At 44.1% G+C, this 27,516-nt stretch overlaps 1 protein-coding gene across 3 annotated transcripts in view; it reads left to right on the forward strand.

Moving 5' to 3' along the window:
* The window catches only part of PARD3B (par-3 family cell polarity regulator beta), a 616,930-nt gene that overhangs the window by 195,417 nt on the left and 393,997 nt on the right, over positions 1-27,516 (forward strand). For all 3 annotated transcript variants that reach the window (XM_083705169.1, XM_083705171.1, XM_083705170.1), the window contains exons 9-11: positions 2,033-2,172; positions 5,271-5,399; positions 26,429-26,614. In XM_083705169.1, the coding sequence (XP_083561295.1) occupies positions 2,033-2,172; positions 5,271-5,399; positions 26,429-26,614 (455 nt within the window). The remainder of the gene's footprint in view (positions 1-2,032; positions 2,173-5,270; positions 5,400-26,428; positions 26,615-27,516) is intronic.

Raw genomic sequence — 27,516 nt, forward strand, 5'->3', positions numbered from 1 at the left:
CTCCCTTTATATAGAGTCCATGACGTATAGCCACGCAAAGGCGGTGATCGCCCAAAGATTAAGGGATATTGCGAGACAGGAGGACATAGCCCGTGTGAAACCAGGGCTGTTTCTGGGGGAACAGATGTACCGAGCTGCTCCAGCTCGCTACCTGGCGGATATCCACTACGTGGAATACCGCAGACTATTTACCGCGGCTAGGCTGAATGTTCTTGACTCGGCGGTTCTGAAGGGAAGATATGGAGGAGTCCCATATGACCAGAGATTATGCCATTGTGCGTTGGGTGAGGTAGAATCCACAGAGCACATTTTAATGAGCTGTCCCTTCTACAACGATTTAAGACAGTATCTTATAACCCCATACTTACCCCAGCTTAGTCCCCGACAAAGCAGACAGCATATCTGCTAAATAAGTCTTCTAGGAAAACAACTTTGTCAGTGGCTAAATTCCTTTTCCGGGCACTCAAGCGTCGGAAACGTACAATTGAATGCCTTGATGTGGGTTATCTGTGAGAGGTTTAGTGCTGTGGCCCTACCTTATTCATGTACCCCTATGATGTTTTAGTTCATAATTGTGTTTTATTTCTGTGTTTTATTTCTGACTATTGGTCGAATAAAGGAAATTGATTGATTGAACTTACCGTATTCTTCGCTCTATAAGGCACAGTTTTCCCCTCTTAAAAAGTAAGGGGAAATGTGTGTGCGTCTTATGGAGTGAACGTAGGCTGCGAGGCTAAGCCAGAAGCGCAGTGCTTCCTCTAGCTGTTCTAGCTTCTGGCTTAGCCACATGAAGCCTCCGCAGGGCAGTGGGGAGCCTTCATCCCGCTGCCCAGTGGAGGCTTCGTGCGGCTATCCCTGGCTTTTGTGGGAGGTGGGGGAAGGGACAGAGCGAGGAGCGGCTCTGTCCCTTCCCCCATGTTATGTACTGAAGTTCTTACCCTGGGCCAGCAGGGGGATACTGTAGATAGTTATGCAAATGAAGGATCGAAAGTGACGTTCAGTGATTGGATAGTTTTAGAAAGTTGTTACAGTTACGTTGTAGTGGAGCTCTATATAAGCAGGCTGACTGAGCCCTTCAGTTCAGTTCTGTCCTGGCCTGTGAATAAACAAGAGCTGTTTGAAGAATCGCTGTGTCGTCTGATATGTTCACCCACAATTTAACACCCCACCTCTCAGAAAAGCCCCCAAGAGCTGTGCTCCCTTTAAAGAGTGTGTGGCTCTTGCCGGGAGGTGGGGGGAAAGCCAGGAGGCTTGTTTTCGCTGAAGCCAGGAGGGCAAGAGGGATTGGTGCGCACTGATCCTGCTTGCTCTCCTGGCTTCAGGGATAGCCCCGCAAAGCCTCCTGAGCGAAGAGCGAGGAGCGCTCCCTCTTAGCTCAGGAGGCTTTGCGTTACTCTCTTATTTCTTGTTTTCCTCCCCTAAAAACTAGTTGCGTCTTATGGTCTGGTGCGTCTAATGGAGCAGAAAATACAGTAATCCGTTCTGGAAGTGCGTTCCAGTACCAAAGTGTTCTAAAACCAAGGTGCGCTTTCCCATAGAAAGTAATGCAAAAGGGATTAATCCGTTCCAAACTTTTAAAAACAACCCCTGAAACAGAAATTTTGAATGAATTTTACAATGGAACGAGACAGTTGATCCATAAAACGAAAGCAATAAACAATGTACTTCAGTCACACAATCAATCAATCAGTAGCTGAACTGGGTTCCACACAGTCACAAAAACAAACAAAAAAGCCGCAAAAACAAAAACACAAAATAAATAGCAGAAAGAGACAGACCTCAGTGTAACACTCAAATGGAATTGTGGCATTCAAAATGGAAGTGTAACACCCAAAACAGAGCATGTCCAGCTTCCAAAAAAAGTTCGCAAACTGGAACACTTTCTTCCACGTTTGCAGTGTTTGGGTTCCAAGTTGTTTGAGTACCAAGGCATTTGAGAACCAAGGTACCACTGTATTTGTGCTCGTACTTGATTAAGGTGCTGCAAAAGTAGTGTGAGATTCAAATATTTTTGTGTGTGTCTCCACTTTAGGCCCTGAAGGACTTGGTTTCACTGTGGTTACCAGAGACTCCTCAGTTCATGGTCCGGGTCCTATATTTGTGAAAAGCATTTTACCTCGTGGCGCAGCAGTAAAAGATGGCCGCTTGCAGTCGGGAGACAGAATACTGGAGGTTTGGAAAATGTTCATTTGCAGCTCACCACAAAAAGTTATCTTTTAGTGGGTTTAAGTGCAGTGGATCATTTTTTTTAAAAAAAACCAATTGATATTAATACTTGGAGTAGATCCATTGAAGTAAATTGACACGATGAGCTTAGGTCCATTAATTTCAATGGGTAAACTCTGCATAGATAATAGGGTACCAGGTGTGTGCATTTTAGGGCACTTCTTAATGTTGACTAACAGAACATGTGGTGAAAGGGAACTTACTTAAAGCACACCAGTTGATACATTCTCTTCTAATTCTTAATTTAGAAGAATTAAGAATTAATTCTTGCTTGTTAGCTGCCCTGAGCCTGGTCTTGGCTGGGGAGGGGAGGGTATATTTATAATAATAATAATAATAATAATAATAATAATAATAATAATAATAATAATAATTTTGAGGGTTATGGAATATTATGTCTGAGGACTAGTGAGATTTAGGTTACCATACAGCTTGGGGTCAGGGCTGAGTTGCTGTTCAAGGAACACAAAAGTCTCATTGGCTACATGAAATTAGTTGTGTGGCTACCAATTTCATGAACCTGAATTATGTGACTGTATTGGAAGTGCTCTTTACCGGTTTTATTTCTTCACTTTAAATCTTCCAGACAGTTACTATGTAAAATGTAGGGGCCCTTTTCTCCCAGAAGCCAGTAAAACCTGCTCTCACTTCATGTTTTAATAACAAAGTGCTTGCAAATTAGAGCGCCAGTCCTAAGACCTTGACCTTAACATTGCCATTTTCATAGCAGCTACAAGAAAGAAGTCGAGATACTTTAGCAAAGAATCCTGTTCAGTCTAAACCATGGGTAGGCAAACTAAGGCCCGGGGGCCGGATCAGGCCCAACCGCCTTCTAAATCTGGCCTGCGGACGGTCTGGGAATCAGCATTTTTACATGAGTAGAATGTGTCCTCTTATTTGAAATGCATCTCTGGTTTATTTGTGGGGCATAGGAATTCGTTCATCCCCCCCCCAAAAAAAAAATAGTCCAGCCCCCAACAAGGTCTGAGGGACAGTGAATCGGCCCCCTGCTGAAAAAGTTTGCTGACCCCGGTCTAAGCTATGCTGGTGAGAGTTGCCAGACAGTTTGCAAAACCCTGGGGAGTTGTTATGCGTTCCCCTTGTTATGTGGTAGGGAATTATTGTTCTCTGTTGTACAGTGGTGCCTCGCAAGACGAAAAGAATCCGTTCCGCGATTCTCTTCGTCTAGCGGTTTTTTCGTCTTGCGAAGCAAGCCCATTGACAGCTTAGCGGATTAGCGCTACAGCAGTCTAGCGGCTTCTAGCGATCAGCTGTTAAGTGGCTTATCAGTGGATCAGCTGTTAAGCGGATTAGCGGCTTAGGAAAAGGGTGGAAAAAACCCGCGGGGACTCGCAAGATTTTTTCGTCTTGCGAAGCAACCCCATAGGGAAATTCGTTTTGCGAAGCGCCTCCAAAACGGAAAACCCTTTCGTCTAGCGGGTTTTCCGTCTTGCGAGGCGTTCGTCTTGCGGGGCACCACTGTACCTTCTAACTTGGGCCAATTTCATTTTGGTCAGAATGCCCCCTTGTGTACATGTGTGTGTAAGCAACCAACCAAGACTGCACACATAAGGTACAAGTGTCCTCCCCACTTAGGCACAATCGACTTGCACGTGACCACATATTCATGTAGTTAAATAATTCAATAATTTGTATACCTGAAGGAGCGTCTCCACCCCCATCATTGTGCCCAGACACTGAGATCCAGCGCCGAGGGCCTTCTGGTGGTTCCCTTATTGCGAGAAGTGAGGTTACAGGGAACCAGACAGAGGGCCTTCTCGGTAGTGGCGCCCTCCCTGCGGAACAAAATCCCAGGCGGCACTCACTGTGGGGCCTGTAGCACACCCAAGCCATGCATCTCTCCTGGAAAAGATGTGGTTGGTTGGGCGCCCGCAGGCTCCACATTGCCCAAACGGTCCGCCCGCCGCCTCCCCCACAGCTGTAGGGCAGCTGAGTGGGGGGAGGCAGGCAGATTCCTCAGAGGCCCCGCCGAGCATCCTGCCCCAGCTGGCCCCGCCCCCAGGCCCCGCCCCATACGCCCAATTGGCTTGCTCTGCCACTTGGCGGGAGAGAGCTGGAGAGTCCTCACGACTCACGAGGAGACTCTCCCCAGAGGCTAAAGAGGACATCAGTGAGCGCAGACTTTGTTTATGCTGCTCAGTCTCCCTGGCTTAAGAGCTCATGCGCAGAATAGTGCAGCAACAGTGCCTGCCCCAAAGCTTTGAAATATTTAGGATACATAATTTTTGGTATGGGTTGAAGAGAGAGCAGTAGAGGAGGTGTCTAAACGAAGTTTAGAGGGTCTCCCACATTGCACAATTTCACTTATGCATGCGGGGGCCTGGAATGTAAACCCTGTAGAAGTAGCAGGATGCCTATACTTGATGTTACTTCATCATGACCACCTGAGTTCAGTAGGACCTCTTCCAAGTGTATCACACACACACAAGCAAAGTTCTTTTTTACCTTTATCTCCCCCCCTCCATTCTCTTATTCATATTTTATACATTTCTTTACATTTTATACATTCTTTTTATTCATTGATTGATTTTGACAAAGTAATAATCATAAACAAATAAAAACAAAAATGTGCACCCCACCACCAAGACCATTCCATTATAACTACCCAGCCTCCCAAAATTTCAACACCTCTTGCGGTGGTTTGTCCCCTTTCCATGTTAGCAGTACAAATTCTACAAACACTTTCCCTATCTCCTCAAAAATCATTTCTCCTTCATATTCCCCATCCTACCTTAATGGCACATGTTAATTTATCAACAAACCAAGTTCTGATCCAGTGAAGGCTAAGTGGTGCATTGAATTCTGCAATGCACACACACTTAGGAGGCTGTAGTGATGAAAATATTCTGTTCTGGGCCAGATCCAGACATCCATTAATTCAACAGCCAGTGAGGGTGTAACGCTTGTGTCCAACACTGTTAATAGGGCAGACTGCACTCATAAAGTTTCAGTAGGATATATTTCAAAACCTTCTGGTTAATTCCTCTTTTTTCCCCCTATCTGTGTTTGTTTGCATCTTTTAGGTGAATGGTAGAGACATCACTGGGAAAACCCAGGAAGAGCTTGTCAGTATGTTGAGGAGCACAAAGCAAGGAGAGATCGTCTCCCTCACAATCGCTCGCCAGGAAGAAAGTTTTCTGCCCAGAGAACTGGTAATAGTCTTTGCATAGCAGAGTCCACAGGAGAAATATTTCGGTTAATCAGATGGCTGACATGGGAAATCTTAGTTTGACAAGTCAGTGTTTCTTACGACATTGGCAACTTGATGCCACAAGGCCCGTAACAGTTAGATTTTAACTTACTACATTTTGTCTTTATACTAGCACAACCAACAAGATACATGCATGAATTAAGCTGTATCTAAAATCAGAGGGTGAAATCTAGTGGGATATTGATGGAGAGCAGATTTTGTGTGTGCAGGGAATGGGGGGGGGGGGGAGGAAACCATTACACAAGTGGATTTTCATTGTGCAGGTGGGCGGAAATCATTAGCTATCTCCCAGAGAATGACTAAAACTATATTATCCTTCATAAAGAAAAAAAGAAATTAATCTGAAGCACAATTTCAAAGCTGGACATTTATGCCTTGTGAAATTACCATTCTAATGATGATGGTTAATAGTGAGTTTCTCTGTCGTCCGGGGTGATGACAAAATACATGGCAGTGTACTTTAGTAATATAAATCTCCTCAATTAAATGAGTCCAGACAATTTATTTCATTTATCTGACCCTTCCTTCAAGGACAAGAGAGTGCAAACCCTGCAAAGTTAGGTTGGCATCTTTGATAGGGACAGCTCTGAGTTCAGCCTAGTTGACAAGAGATTTGAAGCTGAGTTTTCCCCTGTCCTAATGCCACATTCTGGCCACTACAACATACTGGGTAGTATTCAACAAAGCTTTGCTCAGAGTAGACCCATTGGAATTAATGGGCCTAACTTCAGGCTTTGCCACACCTCCATTTGTCCCACCCCTTTCCTCTGGGGAAACCCAGAGTCAGATTGGGGGGGGGGGGGATAATGATCTTTTGTTCTATTGGATAGTATTTGTGTGGGGTTTTTATGTGAGTCATGTGGGTACACCCTTTATTTTTTTATATATACCGTGGTACCTTGGTTCTCAAACTTAATCCATTCCCGGAGTCTGTTTGACTCCCAAAACTGTTCAAAAACCAAGGCATGGCTTCTAATTGGCTACAGGAGTTTCCTGCAGTCAAGTGGAAGTCACACCAGAAATTCAGTTTTTGAAAAAACATTCAGAAACCGGAACACTTACTTCTGGGTTTGCGGCGTTTGGGAGCCGATTTGTCCAGCAACTAAGCCAAGGTACGACTGTATATTTAGTTTTATTGGCATTGTGAGAGATATGGTTAGTTGCAGTATGGTTAGTTTGTTTGTGTGAGGGGTGTGTGCCATATTAGTCATATTGATTTTTATGCTGTTGGGGGGATAGATCATTGTCTTGTGCTGTATATGTTTTGTTATTTTGCAGGACTGATGTCTAAAAGGGGTGGATTTGGGGGCATTCCCACCACATGTGGAGGTATGTGCCTGTAGTGGTGCAGCCTCTCCAGCATTTAGGTGACATGGTGTTAGGTACCATCTATAAATAAGTTTCAAAGTGAGTTCCCTTGTTTCGGCTGAGATGGATTTAAAAGGTGGTTTAGACCACAGCTTAGACCATTGGGTCGGGTTTATTTCGTAACCTATGTCATGCTCTCATTGGCCATTGTGGTGAGGGGGTTTGTAGGACCTTGGAGTAGTATTTTAGCCTCTAGACATTTTAAAGTGATTTTTAAAAGTGTCTTAAATATTTAATAGTTTCCCAGTCACCAATTTGGCAACGATATATTGCTGAATGATACTACAAAATTAGAGGATTGTTTAATTTTAAAATATCTTTCTATCAAAGAAATGCATAAAGAGGGGTTTTCAATATATAGAAGGTACTTTTCTGGAATATATATATCTGCTGTCACAGAAACAAACGTAACCTCTCTGGTCCCCTCCCTGTTATCTTGATGGGTGTGTCTACTTGGTTATTTTTTAACTCAAAATCCAGTAGGATAAAGGAAGGACAGAACTTCCTGCCTTTGTCTAATTTTCTCTTCTTGGAAGAAAAGAAAAACTGCCTTTGTTTTCTGGCTCCAAGAGCTTACTTTTCATTTCATCAAGAACTTTATTTTAACTCGGTGTTGCACCTTCTAGCTTCACGTAACGCAGAAATGACCACCCTGAGTCTGTGTTTCCCCACATTTCCCCCTTTTGTTTACTTTTAGCACTCTTATCGTTGTTGGCTGGCTGTTTTGGCAATGAGAACACACCGTTGGCTGGTCGGCTGGTCAGTTGGTTGGCCGGCATGCAGGAAAGCCCTAACGTAGGTCGAATTGTTGAGAAGTGACCCCCTTATCTTTTCACAGCTTCTGCCGCTGCTTCCTGAACACTTGTGTCTAGATAAGGCTACAGGCAGTAAGTGTGCCGAGCTGTGTGGGTTTTGGTAGTGAAGCTTTTGTTTGTCGTTTGCTTGCTCAAATGCTATTGCAGGGCTTTTAGCATCATTTATAATGTCCCATATTGTCAATTTTCCCATTCAACAGCTTCCCTTGAGAGAGGGAAGGATGCACAGGCGGGTAGGCCTCATAGCAAGGATAATATAGGAATTTTAATGTGTACTTTTCGGTAGGTCACTCCACAACTACATGACACTGTGTGTTCAGTAGTCGACTGGCAGAAACAATGGCTTGCTTGATTTTGAGAGTGTGTTTTCAAACTTGTGCCATCTGAAATGAGTCTGTCTAAAGCTTCTCCCCCCTGGAAAAAAATCGTAATGTTGACAATGCTACTCTTGGTTTTCTTCCTTAAATATTGCATTATTATTTCCCTTGGCTATCCCGGACCTAATATAAACCTTTACAAAAGAAGCAAATGACAAGTCCTAGTTTATAGGAGGTCACTTGTGGGTTCTCAGCCACCCTACATCTGAGGGGGAGGCGGCGGGCAGACTGTTGGGGCAGCATGGAGCCTGTGGGCGCCCAGGCCACCATGTCACTCCCAGGAGAGACTCATGGCTTGGGCGCTGTGATGGCCTGGGATTCGGACTCGGATGCTGAACCTGAGGGATCCCAGCCTCCACAGGATTCCCCGCCTCCAGAACCAGCTGAGTCGGGGCTGGGGCATGAGCCTAAAGGGTCCTCACCTGTGCTGGATCCTCAGGTGCAGGCACCAGCTGAGTCTGCTCTGGCTCCGGAGGTGATGGAGGACCCATTGCCTGCAGGTGCTCCACTCTCAGCCCTGTCAGAGGAAGCTGAGGTTGCCTCTGCTCAGGGCAGAGAGGCAGAGGGAACTAAGTTCCCGCAGGAGGAGGGCTCGCCTCCAGGCCAGGAGAGGCGAGTTACCAGAAGATCAGGGCCGCCCTATGCCTCGGGGCAGATAAAAGCCGGCCAGTCCCAAGTTGCGGGAGCAACATTGTTGGTTGCTAGTTCCTGCCCGAACCCTGTCCTGCTTTCATGCCTGAGCTCCTGACCCGCCCTGGCTCCCTGCTTGCAAGCCTGTTCCTGACTTCACCCGACTCCCTGCCCTGCACCCAGCTTCAGCTACTATGGACTGCGTCCACGTTGCATCTTTGACCACGGACCGGACTTGGACCTCGCCTCTCGGGTAACCCATGGGACCAGCACAGGCATGCTGCAGGCCCCGCAGTGAGTGCCGCCCAGCATTTTGTCACCCCCCTGAGTGGTGACACCCAGGGTGACCCACCCCCACCGCACCCCCTTCCTCCGCCCCTGATGGTGGACACAAATGATCTACAAAACAAAGGCAGGATTACTTCCATGCTGTGACCCACCAGGCAGCAGCAGATATGCATGCCCACACCTGTTATGCACAGGTAAGAAGGTGAAGATGTTAAGCACAGCACACCAGGATCTGCATAGGAGCGACTGTGCAAGTTTTCCCCAATACAGTCTCTTGTAGTCATGGTTGAGTCCTAGAATTTCACGTGTAGCATGCAATGGGAAAACAAGGGTGGACAAAAACTCCCTTGGCCCCAATTTAGGGGAAGCCAGCAGTTTGGGCCCCTTGGGCTGAGGCTTCCCTTATTAGACTTCATCCATATGGCTGCAGCACGGCAGTCCCACCTTTTTGTAGATACTGTAGCTCCAGAGAATGTGTTGCAGGAACCACAGGAAGAAAAAAACCACCACCAGTCCAGAGTTCCATTCTTGTGTCAGCCTTCTGTTTAAGAGTACTATATGAAATATTGCAATCACAAGGTCATAATTTGCAGTTTTCCTGGGCATCTGCCAAACACCTGTAGCAATTCATCTCCCTCTGACCCTGAAACAATTTGGGTGACCCACAGTTCTTAAGTATGTGTGCATAAGGCTGATACCAATTCTAGTCTCGGACGGGGGTTTCTGAAAGCAGCCTGAATTTGCCATATGGTTTTATGACTCTTCTTGCTCCTGGCAAGGTATAGGATATAATGGCTGTTGATTGGATTACAGGATATTGGGGCTTAGTTAAGTGCAGCTCTGTAAACTAACATCAAAGAGCTGTTTAATTAACGTTGTTTTCGCATTGCGAGCAAAGTGAAACCCAGCCTGCTCTTTGAGGGGTTGTCATTGCTTCAGAAGGGAATAAGAGAATCTTAAGAAGATTCTTTTGTGAAGCAGATCAGCAAAGTATAGTTGGGACCAACACAGTCTGTCCTCTTTATTATCCAGTTAGCCAAATGTTACTAGTAATTCATGCCAGCTGTTGACAGTGTAGCAGCTGGGGTAAGGAGCTGGTTGCAAAACACTGGGGGATTATCTTGATTTGCTTAATTACCAGACTCTCCAGGCTGCCTTGTGATTAGTATATTTTATAAGATACATTTGGGTTTTAAGCTATGTAGTAAATACTCTGCTGGCTTCTCTGAAGACTGTTTAAAGATTAGGAGCAGGGTAGGGTGGGGGAACTGTCTGATAGTGATCTGGTTTGTATTTTCTGACTGCTTTAAAAGTAAACAGAATTCTCGGAGTCGCGCTACTGTTCCACCTGATTCCGAAAACATTCAAAGGTTTGGCTGTGCCTGTTGCAACCTCTTCTCATCCGCCATTCCCCAAAAGGATTGATCATGAGCCCACACTTTTCTAAACTAACTTAAGGATCATTTTTCTTCATGCTGGCAAAGTAAGCAAGCCACTTTAATTGGAAGCAGTTGCTGTTTAACCCGTGCTGCGCTGCAGCTGTGTGGGCTCCCTGTGCAAAATAACGATGAAAGATGTTTTTTGTTATTTTAATGAGAGTCCAGAGACCTGGAGATGGACGCATGGAAACGCTTGCATGTGCATGCACAGAAAGGCAGAAGACTGGTCCTTAGCCAAATGTGACAAATAATAAAAAGTTTAGAAAGGTAGATTTGCCCCTTGTTAGGAAATGACAGTATATATACCTATGCTTTTACACTTGCTCTCTTACACATGTGTTTGTATACATCTTCCTCCTTACATTTAGGATGGCTTTCAACTATTCCTTTTTGTTATAATAATAATAATTTTTATTTATACCCCGCCCTCCCCAGCCAAGGCCGGGCTCAGGGCGGCTAACAAGCAATAATAAAACAAATTGAATGAATACAACTTAAAAACAAGATTAAAATACAACAATTAAAATATTGAAACATTAAAATATTAAAATGCAGCCTCATCACAGGAGGAGAAAGAAAAAAGAAAGAAAGAGGGGGAGGGAATCAAATTGGCTCCAAGCCAAAGGCCAGGTGGAACAACTCTGTCTTCTAAGTGTCACTTGAAGGAATATGAAGATCCCCCTCTCCATTTATTAATTGTTTTATATGGTATGGCCCTCACCGGCAGACATAAAGCTCAGATTCCTAGCCCAGTTTCTGCCGAAGCCTTTAATGCCTAAATCAGATTGGTATGTAGGCATGGTGCAGATTATAAGGGGCCAGGAATGTCCATGAGAGGTATAGATCCATGGCTAAACGCAAGCTAAGCATTGATCCAACAAACAACACTCCGTCTGTGCTTTCCTTTTGAAGAGCGGAGCAGGGGCAGCTCTTTGCATGGGGAATACAGTTGGAGTCCTGGGGCCCGACGCTCCTTCGATGGGTTGAGCCTGTTCATGGGGCATCACTGTGTCCTTAGCAGCTGAGGCAGTGTCAGAATTGGCTCAGCAACCTATTCACTCTTAGTTGCCTCCCTTGAATAAGGAGGTTTACAGAAGGAGGCACCAGAGTGGCTCCACAGCAGGAGGTATCTGACCAGGGGTGTCAAGTGTCCAGGGGCAGAACATTGCTCTGTCAACCTGTTTGGTTCCTCCCCTGGATCAGCTCTCTGTTCCCTAGACCCCTAGCCTCCTCTCCAGGCTCATACACTTCCTGCGGTTCTGATTTTCCCTCCCCCACCCCACTAGGACCCTCCCCAGTGTTGTCCAGTTCCAGCTCCCTGGCCTCCTCACAGTCCTCCTCAGAATCTGACCATCCTCTCCATGATATCTTCACAGGGCTCCTAACATTATAACCTTTTCTTTGAGCCCTAATAAATAGCCTGGAAGCAGATAAATTTTATGCCATATGGTATAAATTTATTGAGCATATAACTAAGTCTGAGGGCATTCTTAACTCTCCCACAACTCATGGAACATTATGGACTATATTTGGCATAGATACGAAACCTAATTGTCATTGGTTTAAAATTTGATTGTCCCACACGTGATTGCTATGGTGGTGGTTGTTATTGTTCTGTTTGTTTGACTTTTATGTACCTTAAACCCGATGCAAAATCTTAATTAAAATAAAACGCTATATAACCTGGGCTTCTGGTGCATAGGCAGTATTCAGGGCAGCTAACAATTAAAATCAAACATAAAATACAATACGTTTATTTCTTTTTTTAAAACAACACAATATGACAAAAACAGTTCCAAGTGCACCAAATTAAAAATAAAGCGTTGGATTAAAAAAAAAAACTTATCTACCCAATAAGACAAATGCTTACCTAAATAAAAAGGTTTTTGCCAGGCAAATAAATACCCTAAAAGGCAGGGGGAGGGGTGCAACTGAGCACCTGTGGACAAAAGGTTTCACAATTTGGGTACAGCCATAAAGGAAGTTATTTGTCTAAACCCATAAGCTGAGCCTCTACCATAGACTGAACATAGAGAAGGGTCTGCCTGCTGCTTCCTATGATGTAGGCAAGCAGAGCTGGAAGGAGGCCGTTCTAAGGTATCCTGGGCCTAGGACATTTCAGGCTTTAAAGGTCATCGCCAACACTTTGAATTTTGCCTGAAAACGAGCTGGAAACCAATGAAGATCTTGCAGCAGCGGTATCATAAGATTCTGTAAGCGAGCGCTAATCAGCATTTTCGCTGCTGCATTCTGGACCAACTACAGCTTCTCAAGAAGGTAGCTTCTGTAGGGCTCACTGTAGTCATGCAGTCTAGATGTAGCTAAGGCATGTGTGGCCCTGGCCAAGTCTAACCTCATCAGGTATTGGCATTGGCCATGCACCGGCCAAAACTCCTGGTTATAGCTGCCAACTGAGAAACCAGATATAAGACTGAGTCTGAAAGCACTCCCCAACTGTGAAAACTGATTCTTCAAAGGGAGTGCTACTCCGTCCGATGCAAGATAAAGCGTTTCGTATCCCAAACTCTTATCTGTCTCCTGGCCAGAAGAATCTTTTCCTTCACTGGATTTAAATTTCAGTTTATTAGCCCTCATCCAGCCTGTTAGCTGGCCCCGGACACCACTTCACAACATCATCAGCTTCCCTGGCTGGGGATAAAGAGATTATATAGTTGTAACTTTAACCGTAGAAAGTTTTTGCAGTGCTGTAACACAATCAGGTTGTGAACCGATGATGCATATTTTAACAAAAGGAGGATGCGTATAGCACGTTATATTCAGGTGTTCTATATGTTTATGCGTACAAGTACGTTATGTGTTGTCTCTCGAGTTTTCTGTTTTAGAGATCTCAACTCCTGGACAAGTGTACATCTGCAGAAAGTCCAGGGAAGCCGACATCTGGAATGCACATGTTTCCTTGTAAATTAGATGCTACTAAGCATGTGCTCACTTTAAAACATGCTGGTTTTATGTAAAGTAAACAGCTCACAGTTATGTAAATATCGGGAGTCCTTGACACAGGGAGCAACTCAACTGCTTGATGTAGCATAAAAAGCTGGCTAGACACAGCCCAATTTAATTAAGCTGAAACACTCTGGCTTAAGCTGATTGTCCAACCCAGGGCATGGTGTTAGCCTTCAATGTTGGAGGCCCCAGTGAAGGCCTCTTGTTCAGCCGCAAAGCTGCTGGGTGGGTGGCCTTTTGGCAAGCAAGCATCTCTCAACGCATCCTGTCTTTTTTTGGTTTGCTGTTAAGGTAAAACGAGCTCGAAGAGAGGGTGTAACCTGTAGCTTGAGACAAGATATTACAAAGCTTGTTTTCAAGCCTGCATTAAATCCTGGGCATATAAATATGTGGGAAAGAGTGCTACCATTTGGTAACTCAATTACCGTATTTTTTGCTCTATAAGACTCACTTTTTCCCTCCTAAATAGTAAGGGGAAATGTGTGTGCATCTTATGGAGCGAATGCAGGCTGCGCAGCTATCCCAGAAGCCAGAACAGCAAGAGGGATCTCTACTTTCGCTGCACAGCGATCCCTCTTGTTCTGGCTTCTGAGATTCAGAATATTTTTTTTCTTGTTTTCCTCCTCCAAAAACTAGGTGCGTCTTGTGGTCTGGTACATCTTATAGAGCGAAAAATACGGTATTTCTGAGCTGAACGTCAACATTAACTTGAGGCTAGCATTGCTTTAGTAAGATTTCCTTGTCACATGTCAGCGCAACATTTTGTGGGTATCGTCCAAACGGTGAGTTTGTGGCTGGTTGGTGGCGTTTGGAGTTTCGCTGTTTTTTTAAAAAATCTTACTGGGGGATTTATAAGGAATAAATACAAACTGCGAAACATCTTATTTTCAAGTATTTTCTGTCGGCTAATGGTTATGTGGCACCGAGAGATTGCTATTTAATCTTGCGTGATTCTTTCTTGAAAAGAACACTGTGGAGAATGCAAATTCATAAGCCTTTGAAAATGATCCCTTCTAAGTCCATTGCCTCTTGCTCTCAGATCTGAACGGCACTCTGGGGAATATGTTCCTCTTATCAGTAGTGAGCAGCCAGGCAAGGGGGCAGCCAGCACATACTGGAGAGGCCCTGATGGTGTGTGCTGGTCAAGGACATCTGACAGTTAGTGAAAGGTCTCTTGCTATGTTAAATAAATGCTTTTTCCTTCCTGGCTTCAGTGAGAGCTAAAGTTTTTTTGTGTGGTTTTTTTTGTGTGTGTGTAAGGTTCTTTTTTGGCCACGGAACAATAGGAGAAGCTAAGACAGCCTTTCTGCCAAGGGAGATGTGCATTAGATTATCATAAATCCACAGATAGAAAGTGCAGTGGTCAATGAGTGTCGGCATTCTTAGATTAAATAGCAGGGTTTAATTGAAAAGGAGTCTCGAGAGAGAGTGACGATTGAAACAAGACAGAGCATATATTAACGTTGGCCGGACAAAGAAGAATTTATGGGATGAGGAACAATCTTAGTTTTGTTTGTTTGTTTGTTTACTAAAGGAGATTTTAATTTAGGCAGTAGGAAAGACCAAAAGCACATTTTACTGGCATTAGACATACATGGATGGCATCTGTTAAAGTAGCTTCTACTTTTGAGCATGTGAATAGTTTTATCCTCCCCCCCAAAAAATATATGTATGATTATAGTTTCAGTACAATTTGGCAGTGTTGGGAGCATGTGATTGTCACTGCATACACATCTGTGTTAAAATAAGTATGGGTATATTCTGTGTTGGTACGCCATGCTATAGGTGCCTCACAAGGGGGGGAAATTGAGGATGAGTAAAATGAACTGAAAGGGACGCGGGTGGCACTGTGGGTTAAACCACGGAGCCTAGGACTTGCCGATCGGAAGGTCGGCGGTTCGAATCCCCGCGACGGGGTGAGCTCCCGTTGCTCGGTCCCTGCTCATGCCAACCTAGCAGTTTGAAAGCATGTCAAAGTGCAAGTAGATAAATAGGTACTGCTCCGGCGGGAAGGTAAACGACATTTCCGTGTGCTGCTCTGGTTCGCCAGAAGCGGCTTAGTCATGCAGCCACATGACCTGGAAAGCTGTCTGTGGACAAATGCCAGCTCCCTCAGCCTGAAAGCGAGATGAGCGCCACAACCCCAGAGTCACCTTTGACTGGACTTGTGTCCAGGGGTCTTTTACCTTTACCTTCTCTGAAGCACTAGTAAGAGGGGGAAGGAATTGTAGATCAGTAGTAGTAGTAGCTGGCTTATTAGTTTTTTGTTTTCCTCTATCCTCCAGTTTTTAAAACTTGCAATGCTTTTGAATGTGTTTCTTTTCTTTAAAATCTCTTTAATAATACGAATGAATAAAATCAGCATTGGCATCGGGAGTTCTTAAATTCTTTTACTGTTTGGGTAAATTATTGACACTATGAGGGATTGCTGCCAAAGGAAGAAATGGAAAAAATTCGTGTTGGCACTTTGTTTTACTGAGATGTGTCAAATCCAGCTCTATTTTAAGGGTATGGATTCAGCGCCGCATTCATGTCCAGTTACTAGAGTTGATATAGCCCATGAATTTTCAGTCGTCTGTGATATGTAAGAGAAAAACATTTGACTGCAGCAAGTGTTTAAATTTAGCAAAATTACTATTTTTAGTTGTTTAAGATTCAAGAGTTGCCAAGTAATGGCAGCTGTCATAAAACTGATTGAGAATATATGCATCCTTGAAAACAGATATTGGAGACGTGCTTGCAAATCTTCCTGCCTTGAGACGTTTCTTAATGAGATGTCTGGTTAGTGAAGACCCTCATAATTGAATTGCTACATGTAGGCTATCAGTGGACATTCATGGTGTTTCACAGCATACCTGATTACTGTATTTTTCTGTGTATAAAATGCCCACATGTATAAGACAACCCCTATTTTTTAAAACCAAAAATTAAGAAATTAAGTTGTTTAGATTTTGGGGGGGGGGGCTGGAGGGCACTTCTGCCAATCGCTCACCCACCTGCCCTCCACTTCTGATCACTTTCCACAGCCACTGCCAATCGCACACCTAGCCGCAGCCAATTTTCTGCCCGTTCGCTGCCACTGAAAGCCCACCTGCCCACTTACCGCAGCTGCCAATCGCCTTGCCCACCTCGCCACAGCCTCCAATCGCCTGCCCAATTGCCGCAGCTGCAGCCAATCACCAGCAGGCCTTGCCGCAGCCACCAATCACTTGCCCAGTCACCGCTGCCAATCTCCTGCTTGCTGCTGCCATTAATCACACGTCCCCCCTTCTGCATTCACTATCCATGTATAAGACAACACCCAATATTTTTTTTTATAGCAAAAAACATAATCTTATACATGGAAAAATACGGTCGATTGCATTGCTGCTTTTTAAATATGAGAAATGTACTTTCCTCTGCATATGACATTTTAGTTTCCCTGTATCATTCCATGGTGTGTGTTAAACTAGTGTTTTCTTTGTCAACTTGGATCTTTGTTTGGTTTTTTGCTTCCTTTGTGACATAGCTAGCTAGCTACAAGCTGCCATCCCCAAGTGCAGAGGTAGACTTCTGAAGCCTAGCTTGAAGGAAATAAAATACGGTAAATGGAGAAGGAAGAGTACTGGGAGAGTAAGGGCTGGACTGGAGGAGAACAGCTGGGGTGGGAAATGCAATACTGAAGACAGTACCTTCTTCTCGAGTCCTGTATTTCTACCAGTAACTAATACGGGCTTTACTCTAAGTACTCCTGCATTGTGTGCAATTCAAGCATGCCCTGCAGTAATCTCCTCCCAGGAGTCTGTTAAAATATCACTTGATATTCCTGTAGAAGCTTAGACTTAAAAGCTAGATTCGTGTTTGAAAGCACACTGCAGTAATTCAGCAAATAGATAGCACCTAGGCCAGTGGCAGGGAACTATCTGGGTAGGACCATATAACACCGGTCCTGAAAGATCTTCATTGGCTCTCAGTACGTTTCCGAGCACAATTCAAAGTGTTGGTGCTGACCTTTAAAGCCCTAAACCGCCTCGGTCCAGTATACTTGAAGGAGCATCTCCACTCTCATTGTTTAACCCGGACACTGAGGTCCAGAGCCGAGGGCCTTCTGGCGGTTCCCTCACTGCAAGAATTGAAGTTACAGGGAACCAGGCAGAGGGCCTTCTCGGTAGTGGCACCTGCCCTGTGGAATACCCTCCCAGCAGAGGGTGTTTCTCTTGTCACCTAATGGCCACAGCAAACACAGCCTCTGCAATGAGATGCTGCATCCATAAGCAGCTGCTTCATTGTGGAAATTTTACTAATGGCTTTCTATTCCTGAGGTTAAAGCAGATCAAGCCTGTTTTTTCATTACTGTGAAGGTAATGAAACTAATCTCACTGCTAAGAATGTATGAGTGTGTTATGTTCCACGGATAAGAAAACCTGATGTGAGGAGACTGAGATCAGAATGGATTGTTCCTAAACTAGCTGGTGTACAATTATTATTTTTTAACTTACAGTAATTTAGATAGGATTGAAACAAAATTAAAAAATTCCTTCCAGTAGCGCCTTAGAGACCAACTAAGTTTGTTATTGGTATGAGCTTTCATGGGCATGCATACTTCTTCAGATACGATAGTTAAATAGGATTGTCATTCATTATACCGGGGTCAGCAAACTTTTTTCAGCAGGGGACTGGTCCACTGTCTCTCAGACCTTGGGGGGGGGGGGGGCTGGACTATATTTTGAAGAGGAAAAAAGAATGAATTCCTATGCCCCACAAATAACCCAGAGATGCATTTTAAATAAAAGGACTCATTCTACTCATGTAAAAACATACTGATTCCCGGACCATCTGCGGGCCGGATTGAGAAGGCAATTGGGCCGGATCCGGCCCCCGGGCCTTAGTTTGCCTACCCATGCATTATACTTTACAGAGGCAGACCTCTAAGGGCTGTTCAGTTTGAAAAGAGAGCAGGGACTTTGGAGCGCAGACCAAGCATAAACATAGGTCACCGAGTCACAGCCTTCATTGTGACGAGGTGTATTGTATTTCTATTTAAATTATAGTCATTATTTCCAAATAATGCACCTATACATATAAATTAGGACATGCAAATGTGGCCCCCTTCTTTTATTTGGTGTTGCAGTCTTCTTTTGGCATTGTGAAAGTGCCCACCCTAAATTTCAGAGCTTTGTGCAAACCACTTATTTGCTTTCCAGAGAGCTCCAGTGAGGTAAATAGCTGCGAAATATTATGGATTCCAAACTGGATGTAAGAGGAGAGCTGAAGGAAACCTAATACTTGAAAATGATTTAGTATATTTATATCTGTCGTCTCGCTTCAACACATTTTAACAACTCTATTTTGGTACTGATAGCATGCCCACACAGTCTGACGATAACCCGGCAGATTGGTGCAAAGAACTAATTCATGCACTCACTCCCTTTTAATAAACTAATAAATCTTAGGAAAAACATGAAACACTTGAGAACCTAAATTTGTGTGTCATGTTGTTTTTGGCACTGTGTTTATTTTGGTAATCCAGTCACTTAGCTCTGTATTTATTTAGGAGAACAGTTAGAATTAGAACAGTTTGTTCTCAAAATCTTCTAAATTGTCATTATTATTATTTTTTAAAAAGAATACTTCTCTCCTGCATTGTTGCTTTTTAGATTCTGCTACACTGAGATTTATTGTGATCAAAGGTTTGGCGTGTTCAGACTAAGTATTTATTAAAATACCCATAATAAAATTGTTGCAGATGGAAATGGAGAACATTCCGGTGATAGATATGAACAGGTGTGCAGAATATTTGTTGTTACACAAGCACGTTATATAAATTGAGATAATTGCTGTGCTCCAATTAATTCTGTTGCTCCATTGGAAGTGGGAAGTAAAGTTAGCAATTTGGTACAATAAAATAACTTGGCAAAAAAGCAAGTAAACACACAGGTGCACTTGTCTGTACGAAGATGTACGTGTGGTGCTTCGACAGATGGGTACAGCTATGTGCAAAAGTTTCCCAAGAAGCTTATATTGTATTGCTTAAATGTTAATGGGAGAAATGGACTCTGAGGTCAGTAGGCTCCCTGCCATAGTGGTGCTATAGCTTAATTATTCAATAAAACCTCTTTTCCCAAATCCGTACAACACAGCATTTTATTCATATTCTTGTCATGGGAAAACTGAAAATACGTAATACAGTGGTACCTGAAGTATGAACTTAATTCTTTTTTTTAAAGATTTTTATTGAAGTTTCAGAGATTTATATAAGAAACAAAACAAAACAAAAATACAAACAGACAAAAATAACAAAAAAACAAGTATAATTTCAATCCCTTATTTTCTTATAACTTACTTCCCCGACTTCCTCATACCTCCCCTTTCTGTATTCCAATTTCTAATTTGTTAATTCAGCAAACCCTTTCCCTTGTTTTTCATTTAATTTTTAACCTTTCTTTTCATTTTACTTATCCATTACCGCTAAAAACCACGTGATTTCTAAACCAGCGTCATTCTAACAGTCATTAATTTTACAATGTTTCTTAAGATAGTCCTTAAATTTCTTCCAGTCTTCTTCTGCTGTCTCTCTCCCCTGGTCTCGGATTCTGCCAGTCATTTCTGCCAGACCCATATAGTCTATCACCTTCATCTGCCATTCTTCCAAGCTGGGTAGGTCTTGTGTCTTCCAATACTTTGCGATGCGTATTCTTGCTGCTGTTGTGGCGTACATAAAGAAAGTTCTATCCTTCTTTGGCACCAATTGGCCGACAATACCCAAGAGAAAGGCCTCTGGTTTCTTCAGAAAGGTATATTTAAATACCTTTTTCAGTTCGTTATATATCATTTCCCAGAACGGCTTAATCTTTGGGCACGTCCACCAAAGGTGAAAGAATGTACCTTCATTTTCTTTACATTTCCAACATTTATTATCAGGCAAGTGGTAAATTTTTGCAAGCTTGACTGGGGTCATGTACCACCTATAAATCATTTTCATAATATTCTCTCTTAAGGCATTACATGGCGTAAATTTCATACCGGTGGTCTGTGAACTTAATTCGTTCCGGAAGTCCATTCTTAAATCAAAGCATTCTTAAACCGAGGCGTGCTTTCCCTACTGAGGCCTCCCACCACCAGTGCCCTTTCACCGTTTGGCTTCCATACATCTTCCGAGGCGAAGTTCACCAGTTGGAACACCTGCGTCTGGTTTTGCAGAGTTCGTTGCTTGAATAGTTTGTTAACAGGACTGTTTGTAGACAGAGCTACCACTGTTGTTGTTTAGTCGTTTAGTCGTGTCCGACTCTTCGTGACCCCATGGACCAGAGCACGCCAGGCACTCCTGTCTTCCATTGCCTCCTGCAGTTTGGTCAGATTCATGTTTGTAGCTTCGAGAACACTGTCCAACCATCTCGCCCTCTGTCGTCCCCTTCTCCTTGTTCCCTCCATCTTTCCCAACATCAGGGTCTTTTCCAGGGAGTCTTCTCTTCTCATGAGGTGGCCAAAGGATTGGAGCCTCAGCTTCAGGATCTGTCCTTTCACTGAGCACTCAGGGCTGATTTCCCTAAGAATGGATAGGTTTGATCTTCTTGCAGTCCATGGGACTCTCCAGAGTCTCTTCCAGCACCATAATTCAAAAGCATCAATTCTTCGGCGAGCTACCACTGTAGTTTGAGCAAAATATCTCTTATTGCCCCTTTAAGAATCTACATTTTTCCAGCAAGGGGGTGGAGCCTAGAAGGATTGGACTTGCACACCCAGGCTCATCAGTTTCACTCCAGCATTTCTTGGACATTGTAGTCACTGGGAGCTGTCCATAGTGCTGAAGTCACTGCCCTGCTGCGTTGCTTTGCTTTGCTTGCCTTGCTTGTCTCCAGTTGCACAATGGTCCATTAGGCCCCCACCAACTTCAGTCTCCTTGTAGCCAAGCCGCCTACTTTCTTATTTACAGCCAGTCCAGTGGGTCACCCTGTCTGGCAGTTTCCTCCTCCTTCGACTCAGTGTTGGCCTTGTACAACTCCACAGGGAACAAAGTGAGTTAGTTGGCTCTCCCTGTCTTCGGCTCTAGAGCCATCTGCTCTTGGTCTCCCTGCCTTCTGCCCGACCAGTCCCAAGGGACTCTGCGGCCACCACTGCGGAGACAGGCAGATCAGAACAGCTTCAATGTTTCCTGAAATGGGTGTGTATATGGCTTATGTGTGTGGTACGGAAGCTGTACTACCCAGGACAGGATGGGGTTGTGCAGAGTTGTTAAGGCAGCAGAGAGCATTGTTGGCTGCCCACTCTCCACCTTAGAGCAGATTTATGCCACAAGGTGCCATAGGAAGGCACTGGACATAGTAAAAGATCCGTCGCATCCTGGTCACTGTCTCTTCGAGCTCCTGCCGTCGGGACGGAGATACAGGACGATGAAGACAAGAACGAGCCGTCTTAAGAACAGCTTCTTCTCCAGAGCGATTTCGGCCCTGAATGGGAAGCCTGGACTTTGAAAGTCATCTAATCTTCCTTGCTGTATTATACTGTATTGTTTTAATTAGTGTTTTTATAGTTGTTTTGATTTTGTGTGGAGTGCCCTACCTGGGTGGATGGAGTAATTTCGTTGTCCCCGAGAGGGGGCAATGAGAATAAAGATATTATTATTATTATTATTATTATTATTATTATTATTATTATTATTATTATTATTTAGAGTTGAATTACCTTGGGTCCATGATGGCCTTCCCACCGCCGTTCTACTTTTTGTTGAATTGACAAGAAAAGAAAAATTGGACAGCTTTTCACAGTATGATCCCTTACAACTCCTTCACACTTCTCCATGTATCCCAGCCTTATCTGGTGCTGTTTCAATATCTGATCTGCTTAGCTTGTGTGTGTTTTCAGCTGCATTTATTTTATCACGTTGTGCTTTTATTATCGTATTAATTTTGAACATTGCTTCGAAACTGTTGGGGGTAGGGAATATTTAAAAATCCACTAGATAGATAAATCTGTGTTATTATCTCCTGGCCAGGATCTAAAGATACCAAGGGTGCTTGGACGTGGTACTGTGGTCTAAACCACCGAGCCTCTTGGGCTTGACGATCGTAAGGTTGGCAGTTTGAATCCGCACATCAGTGCCAGAGGTTTGCAAAGTGCAACCTGCCTTATGGTAACACAGCTGTTCAAGTGCATGTTCAGTTCTACATAATACTAACACATCAGGGACACGAGTGGCACTGTGGTCTAAACCACTGAGCCTCTTGGGTTTGCCGATCAGAAGGTCAGCGATTCTTAATTCCTATGACGGGTTGAGCTCCCGTTGCTCTGTCCCAGCTGCTGCCAACCTAGCAGTTCAAAAGCATACCAGCGCAAGTAGACAAGTAGGTACTGCTGTGGCAGGAAGATAAATGGTGTTTCTGTGTGCTCTGGCACTTGTCACGGTGTCCCATTGCACCAGAAGCAGTTTAGTCATGCTGGCCACATGACCTGGAAAGCTGTCTGCAGACAAACGCCGGCTCCCTTGGCTTGATGCAAGATGAGTGCTGCACCCCACAGTCAATTTTGACTGGACTTAACCGTCATGGGGTCCTTTACCTTTACTTGAGTTAGCATGCCACATGCATGCCACAGCTGAGTGGAAATAACTTTGCAAAACAGTTTGTGATATTGCGTGTCATGTGTTCTGCTTTTCAAAGGGAAGAAGCTTTAGTGGCTTTGCGTAAGATGTGAAAGAAGGAATTTGCATCCCAGTCCTTGTCTTGAGACATGTTATAAATAAATTGGATAGAGGTGGGAGAATTGGAAGATGTGGCTGCTAGATGGCTAAAAAAAGAGTGAATTGGAAAAAAGGCCTAGGGAAGGATAGTTTGTTATGAAGAAAGAAGAGAGAGAGAGATTAAATCCTCAGCTATCCCAAGCAGATTTTGAGGGCGCACAGAAGGCTAAAGTGCGAAGGAGAGGAAGGTGTAAGTCTGCTCTGCTCAAACCTAGGCAGTGCTAGACACAGCCCACATACAGAATATTTATACGGTCTAATAAAAATGCACCCAGTTCTGTCAACTTCAGAACAGTAAACTATCTAAAGGTTGTTTTATAGCTGGGAAGAACGATGAGCAGTTGGCTCTGATCTAACCACAGTGCATGTGTGTTTTCTGATTTACTTTTCAACAGATTTCCATTTGGCCTTGTGTTTTTATTTGTACAAAACTACTTGTAACTGCAGTGATCTAGAGCTGAGTTAGTTTTTCAAAATCATAATGTCAGAAACCCAAAAATATTTACTAGATTATTATTATTTCTTGAAAGTGGGGGCTTTTATAACTCAGTGATTGCAAAGTAACATTCATTTTCCAATAGTACTAGTTGGACAGTTCTGTTCTGAAGGACTCAGACTTGCACACGAGCATCTTTTATTTTTATTTAAAAATATATATCAGAAAAGTTAACAAAGAACAAGGGAAATGGATAGCTAGATCAGACAAAAATTATTAATGTCAACATCGGGCCACTTTTATGTTTTCCAATTAAATGAAATGCATTAACTTTGTCATATGATTAAATATATTAAATATTTGCTCTTGATACTTATTGGAAATTGAGGTTCAGTAGACCTTTCATATCTCCCCCCTCCCCCATATGGAGGCTTCCAGATTAAAAGTGTATTATTTATTTTAGTTTTCCACAGGACTAAAAATAGTAGGTTTTAATTGCATTGTGGGAGCACCTGATCAAGGGTTTTCGGGGTGGAAACTACTTTCTTTCATAGTTCATCAATTTCAATGGTGGTCCACAAAAGAGATTTTGGGGGAGCATCCTGATTGGCACTCTTGACTAGGACCAAGTCAAAGATTATGTGTAGAAGTGTTCATGTTTGAATGAAGAACAGCTTCCGGGTCATGTGGCCAGCATGACTAAGCCACTTCTGTTGAACCAGAGCAGCACATGGAAATGCCGTTTATCTTCCCGCCGGAGTGGTACCTATTTATCTACTTGCACTTTGATGTGCTTTCGAACTGCTAGGTTGGCAGGAGCAGGGACAGAGCAGCGGGAGCTCACCCCGTCGCGGGGATTTGAACCACCGACCTTCTGATCGGCAATTCCTAGGCTCCGTGGTTTAACCCACAGAGCCACCCACATCAGTTCTGTTGGTTATTTTGTTTCAAATAGAGGTGAACGTGTTTTTCCCATTTAGCGTGAGGACAGGAACTGCTGGGCTAACCTTTGAACTCTCCTTGTGGCAGCATCACATAGGCTAAACTGTTTCATTTACATTGCATTAGTTACCAGTTGATTTCACAGTCCTCACATTGGCGTTAAGACCACCAGGGCTTCCAATCAGATGTGTAACCTGCTTTATAACTTTGCAACTTTCACCTGAGCAGAGTGATGCGGGAATGACAGGAAGGGGGAGGGGGTTTGGAAAAGTCATGTTGTGATGTAATGCTGCTTGCATCTTCCTGGTTATCTGGGATCAACGGGTGAGTCTGAGTATGAAGAAACTGAAAGAGCAGCAGTAAAAAACAACAACAAAAAACCAAAACCATGGAAGTAGCAGTGCTGTGAATAACATTGGTGGGATGAAAACGTGGGTGTTCCTTTGGGGTCTGGATTAGGGGATCTCTCGGCGGCTTTTGATACCATTCACCATAACATCCTTCTGGACCGCCTAGAGGGGCTAGGAGCTGGGGGCACTGTCATACAGTGGTTCCGCTCCTTCCTCCTGGGCCATGTTCAGAAAGTGGTGGTAGGGGATGAGTGTTCAGACCCCTGAGCTCTCACTTGTGGGGTGCCTCAGGGTTCTGTCCTCTCCCCCATGCTTTTTAATATCTACATGCAGCCGTTGGGAGAGATCATCAGGAGGTTTGGGTTGGATGTTCATCAATATGCGGATGATACTCAGCTCTACCTCTCTTTCAAATCAGAACCATTGAAGGCAGTGATGGTCCTGTGTGAGTGTCTGGAGGCGGATGGAGGATGGATGGTGGCTAACAGATTGAGGTTGAATCCTGACAAGACAGAAGTACTGTTTTTGGCAGACAGGAGGCGGGCAGGTGTGGAGGACTCCCTGGTCCAGAATGGGGTAACTGTGCCCCTAAAGGACCAGGTGTGCAGCCTGGGAGTCATTTTGGACTCACAGCTGTCCATGGAGGCGCAGGTCAATTCTGTGTTCAGGGCAGCTGTTTATCAGCTCCATCTGGTGCGCAGGCTGAGACCCTACCTGCCCACGGACTGTCTCGCCAGAGTGGTGCATGCTCTAGTTATGTCCCGCTTGGACTACTGCAATGTGCTGTACGTGGGGCTACCTTTGAAGGTGACCCGGAAACTACAACTAATCCAGAATGTGGCAGCTAGACTGGGAGTGGCCGCTGAGACCACATAACACTGGTCTTGAAAGACCTACATTGGCTCCCAGTACGTTTCTGAGCACAATTCAAAGTGTTGGTGCTGACCTTTAAAGCCCTAAACTGCCTCAGTCCAGTATACTTGAAGGAGCATCTCCACCCCCATCGTTCTGCCCGGACACTAAGGTCCAGCTCCAAGGACCTTCTGGCGGTTCCCTCACTGTGAGAAGTGAAGTTACAGGGAACCAGGCAAAGGGCCTTCTTGGTAGTGGAACCCACCCTGTGGAATACCCTCCCACCAGATGTCAAGGAAATAAACAACTATTTGACTTTTAGAAGACACCCTGTTTAGGGAAGCTTTTAATGTTTAATAGACTATTACATTTTAATATTTTGTTGAAAGCCGCCCAGAGTGGCCGGGGAAACCCAGCCAGATGGGCAGGGTATAAATAAATTATTATTATTATTATTATTATTATTATTATTATTATTATTATTATACCTTGGCTTCACACCCACCCATACTTCTCTGTATATCACTTTTGCTTATGGAAACCTGGAGAATTTTAATCATATTTGTATTGTAATATAAATAACCTCTGATCCAATGGGGGGGGGGCATTTCTTTCATGATGATTTGCAATTGACCATGCTTTTTAAAAAAGAGAATCAAGTAGTATGCCTCCTTTCCCTCGTTGTTTGCCTCTCAAATCATTGACATGCGAAATGCAGAACAGGGCACCTGAGAAGTAGGCATTTATTTAACTCCTGTCTGTTTATGCAGATGTTCTGCTTCTTTGTCTAACAGAAAGGAGAACCCTGCTGCACCGCTCTTTCGCTTGACACCACAGAGCAGTTGACCTTTGAGATCCCTCTGAATGACTCGGGTTCGGCCGGACTTGGTGTGAGCTTAAAGGGCAACAAATCTCGAGAGACTGGGGCTGACCTAGGGATCTTCATCAAATCCATCATCCACGGAGGTGCTGCTTACAAGGTATGGGGAAAAATATCAGTTATTTTATTTTATTTTAACCAATACTTTTGAATGTAAATATGAGAACCAGTTGCCAAGTTTAGGTGCACAAGAACAGTGTGTGTACTTAACATAAGAATCTTTGTGCTGAGTCAATCAAAAGGTCCACACTCTGCCCCATCATCTGTCTGACCAACAAGAAACCACCAGAGCTTGATGATGATGATCATGGATTTTTCCTCTCACAAGGAGTTCCGTAGTGTGGCTTATTCAGGGGAGGCTGGATGACTGATACAAGTCAGCCATGCTAGGAATTGCTGCAGGAGAACCATTAAGTGTGCATATGGCTCTCTGTCACCTTCCTTTCATTCACATGAAGCTTCTTATTTCGCTTTCCTGGCTTGGCAGCAACTGCAAATACCCCCTGACTTGAGAACACCAGGCTCCTCTCAACTATTTGCTGCACATTTTTTCCAGTATATGTATCAAGAGTTGCTTGTTCTTAACACCTATTAGGTTGAAAATGAAGTCTCCTGTTTTTGCTTTTGGAAGCCTACACTCTACTCTTATCAAAAGGGATGCGGGTGGCACTGTGGGTTAAACCACAGAGCCTAGGACTTGCTGATCAGAAGGTCAGCAGTTCAAATCCCCATGACGGGGTGAACGCCCGTTGCTCAGTCCCTGCTCCTGCCAACCTAGCAGTTTGAAAGCACCTCAAAGTGCAAGTAGATAAATAGGTACCACTCTGGTGGGAAGGTAAATGGCGTTTCCGTGCGCTGCTCTGGTTCTCCATGCGCTGCTCTGGTTCTTAGTCATGCTGGCCACATGACCTGGAAGCTGTACGCTGGCTCCCTCGGCCAATAAAGTGAGATGAGCGCCGCAACCACAGAATCAATCACGACTGGACCTAATGGTCAGGGGTC

This window comes from Podarcis gaigeae, assembly GCF_964106915.1.
Source record: "Podarcis gaigeae genome assembly, chromosome: 1".
Classification (NCBI taxonomy): Eukaryota; Metazoa; Chordata; class Lepidosauria; order Squamata; family Lacertidae; genus Podarcis; species Podarcis gaigeae.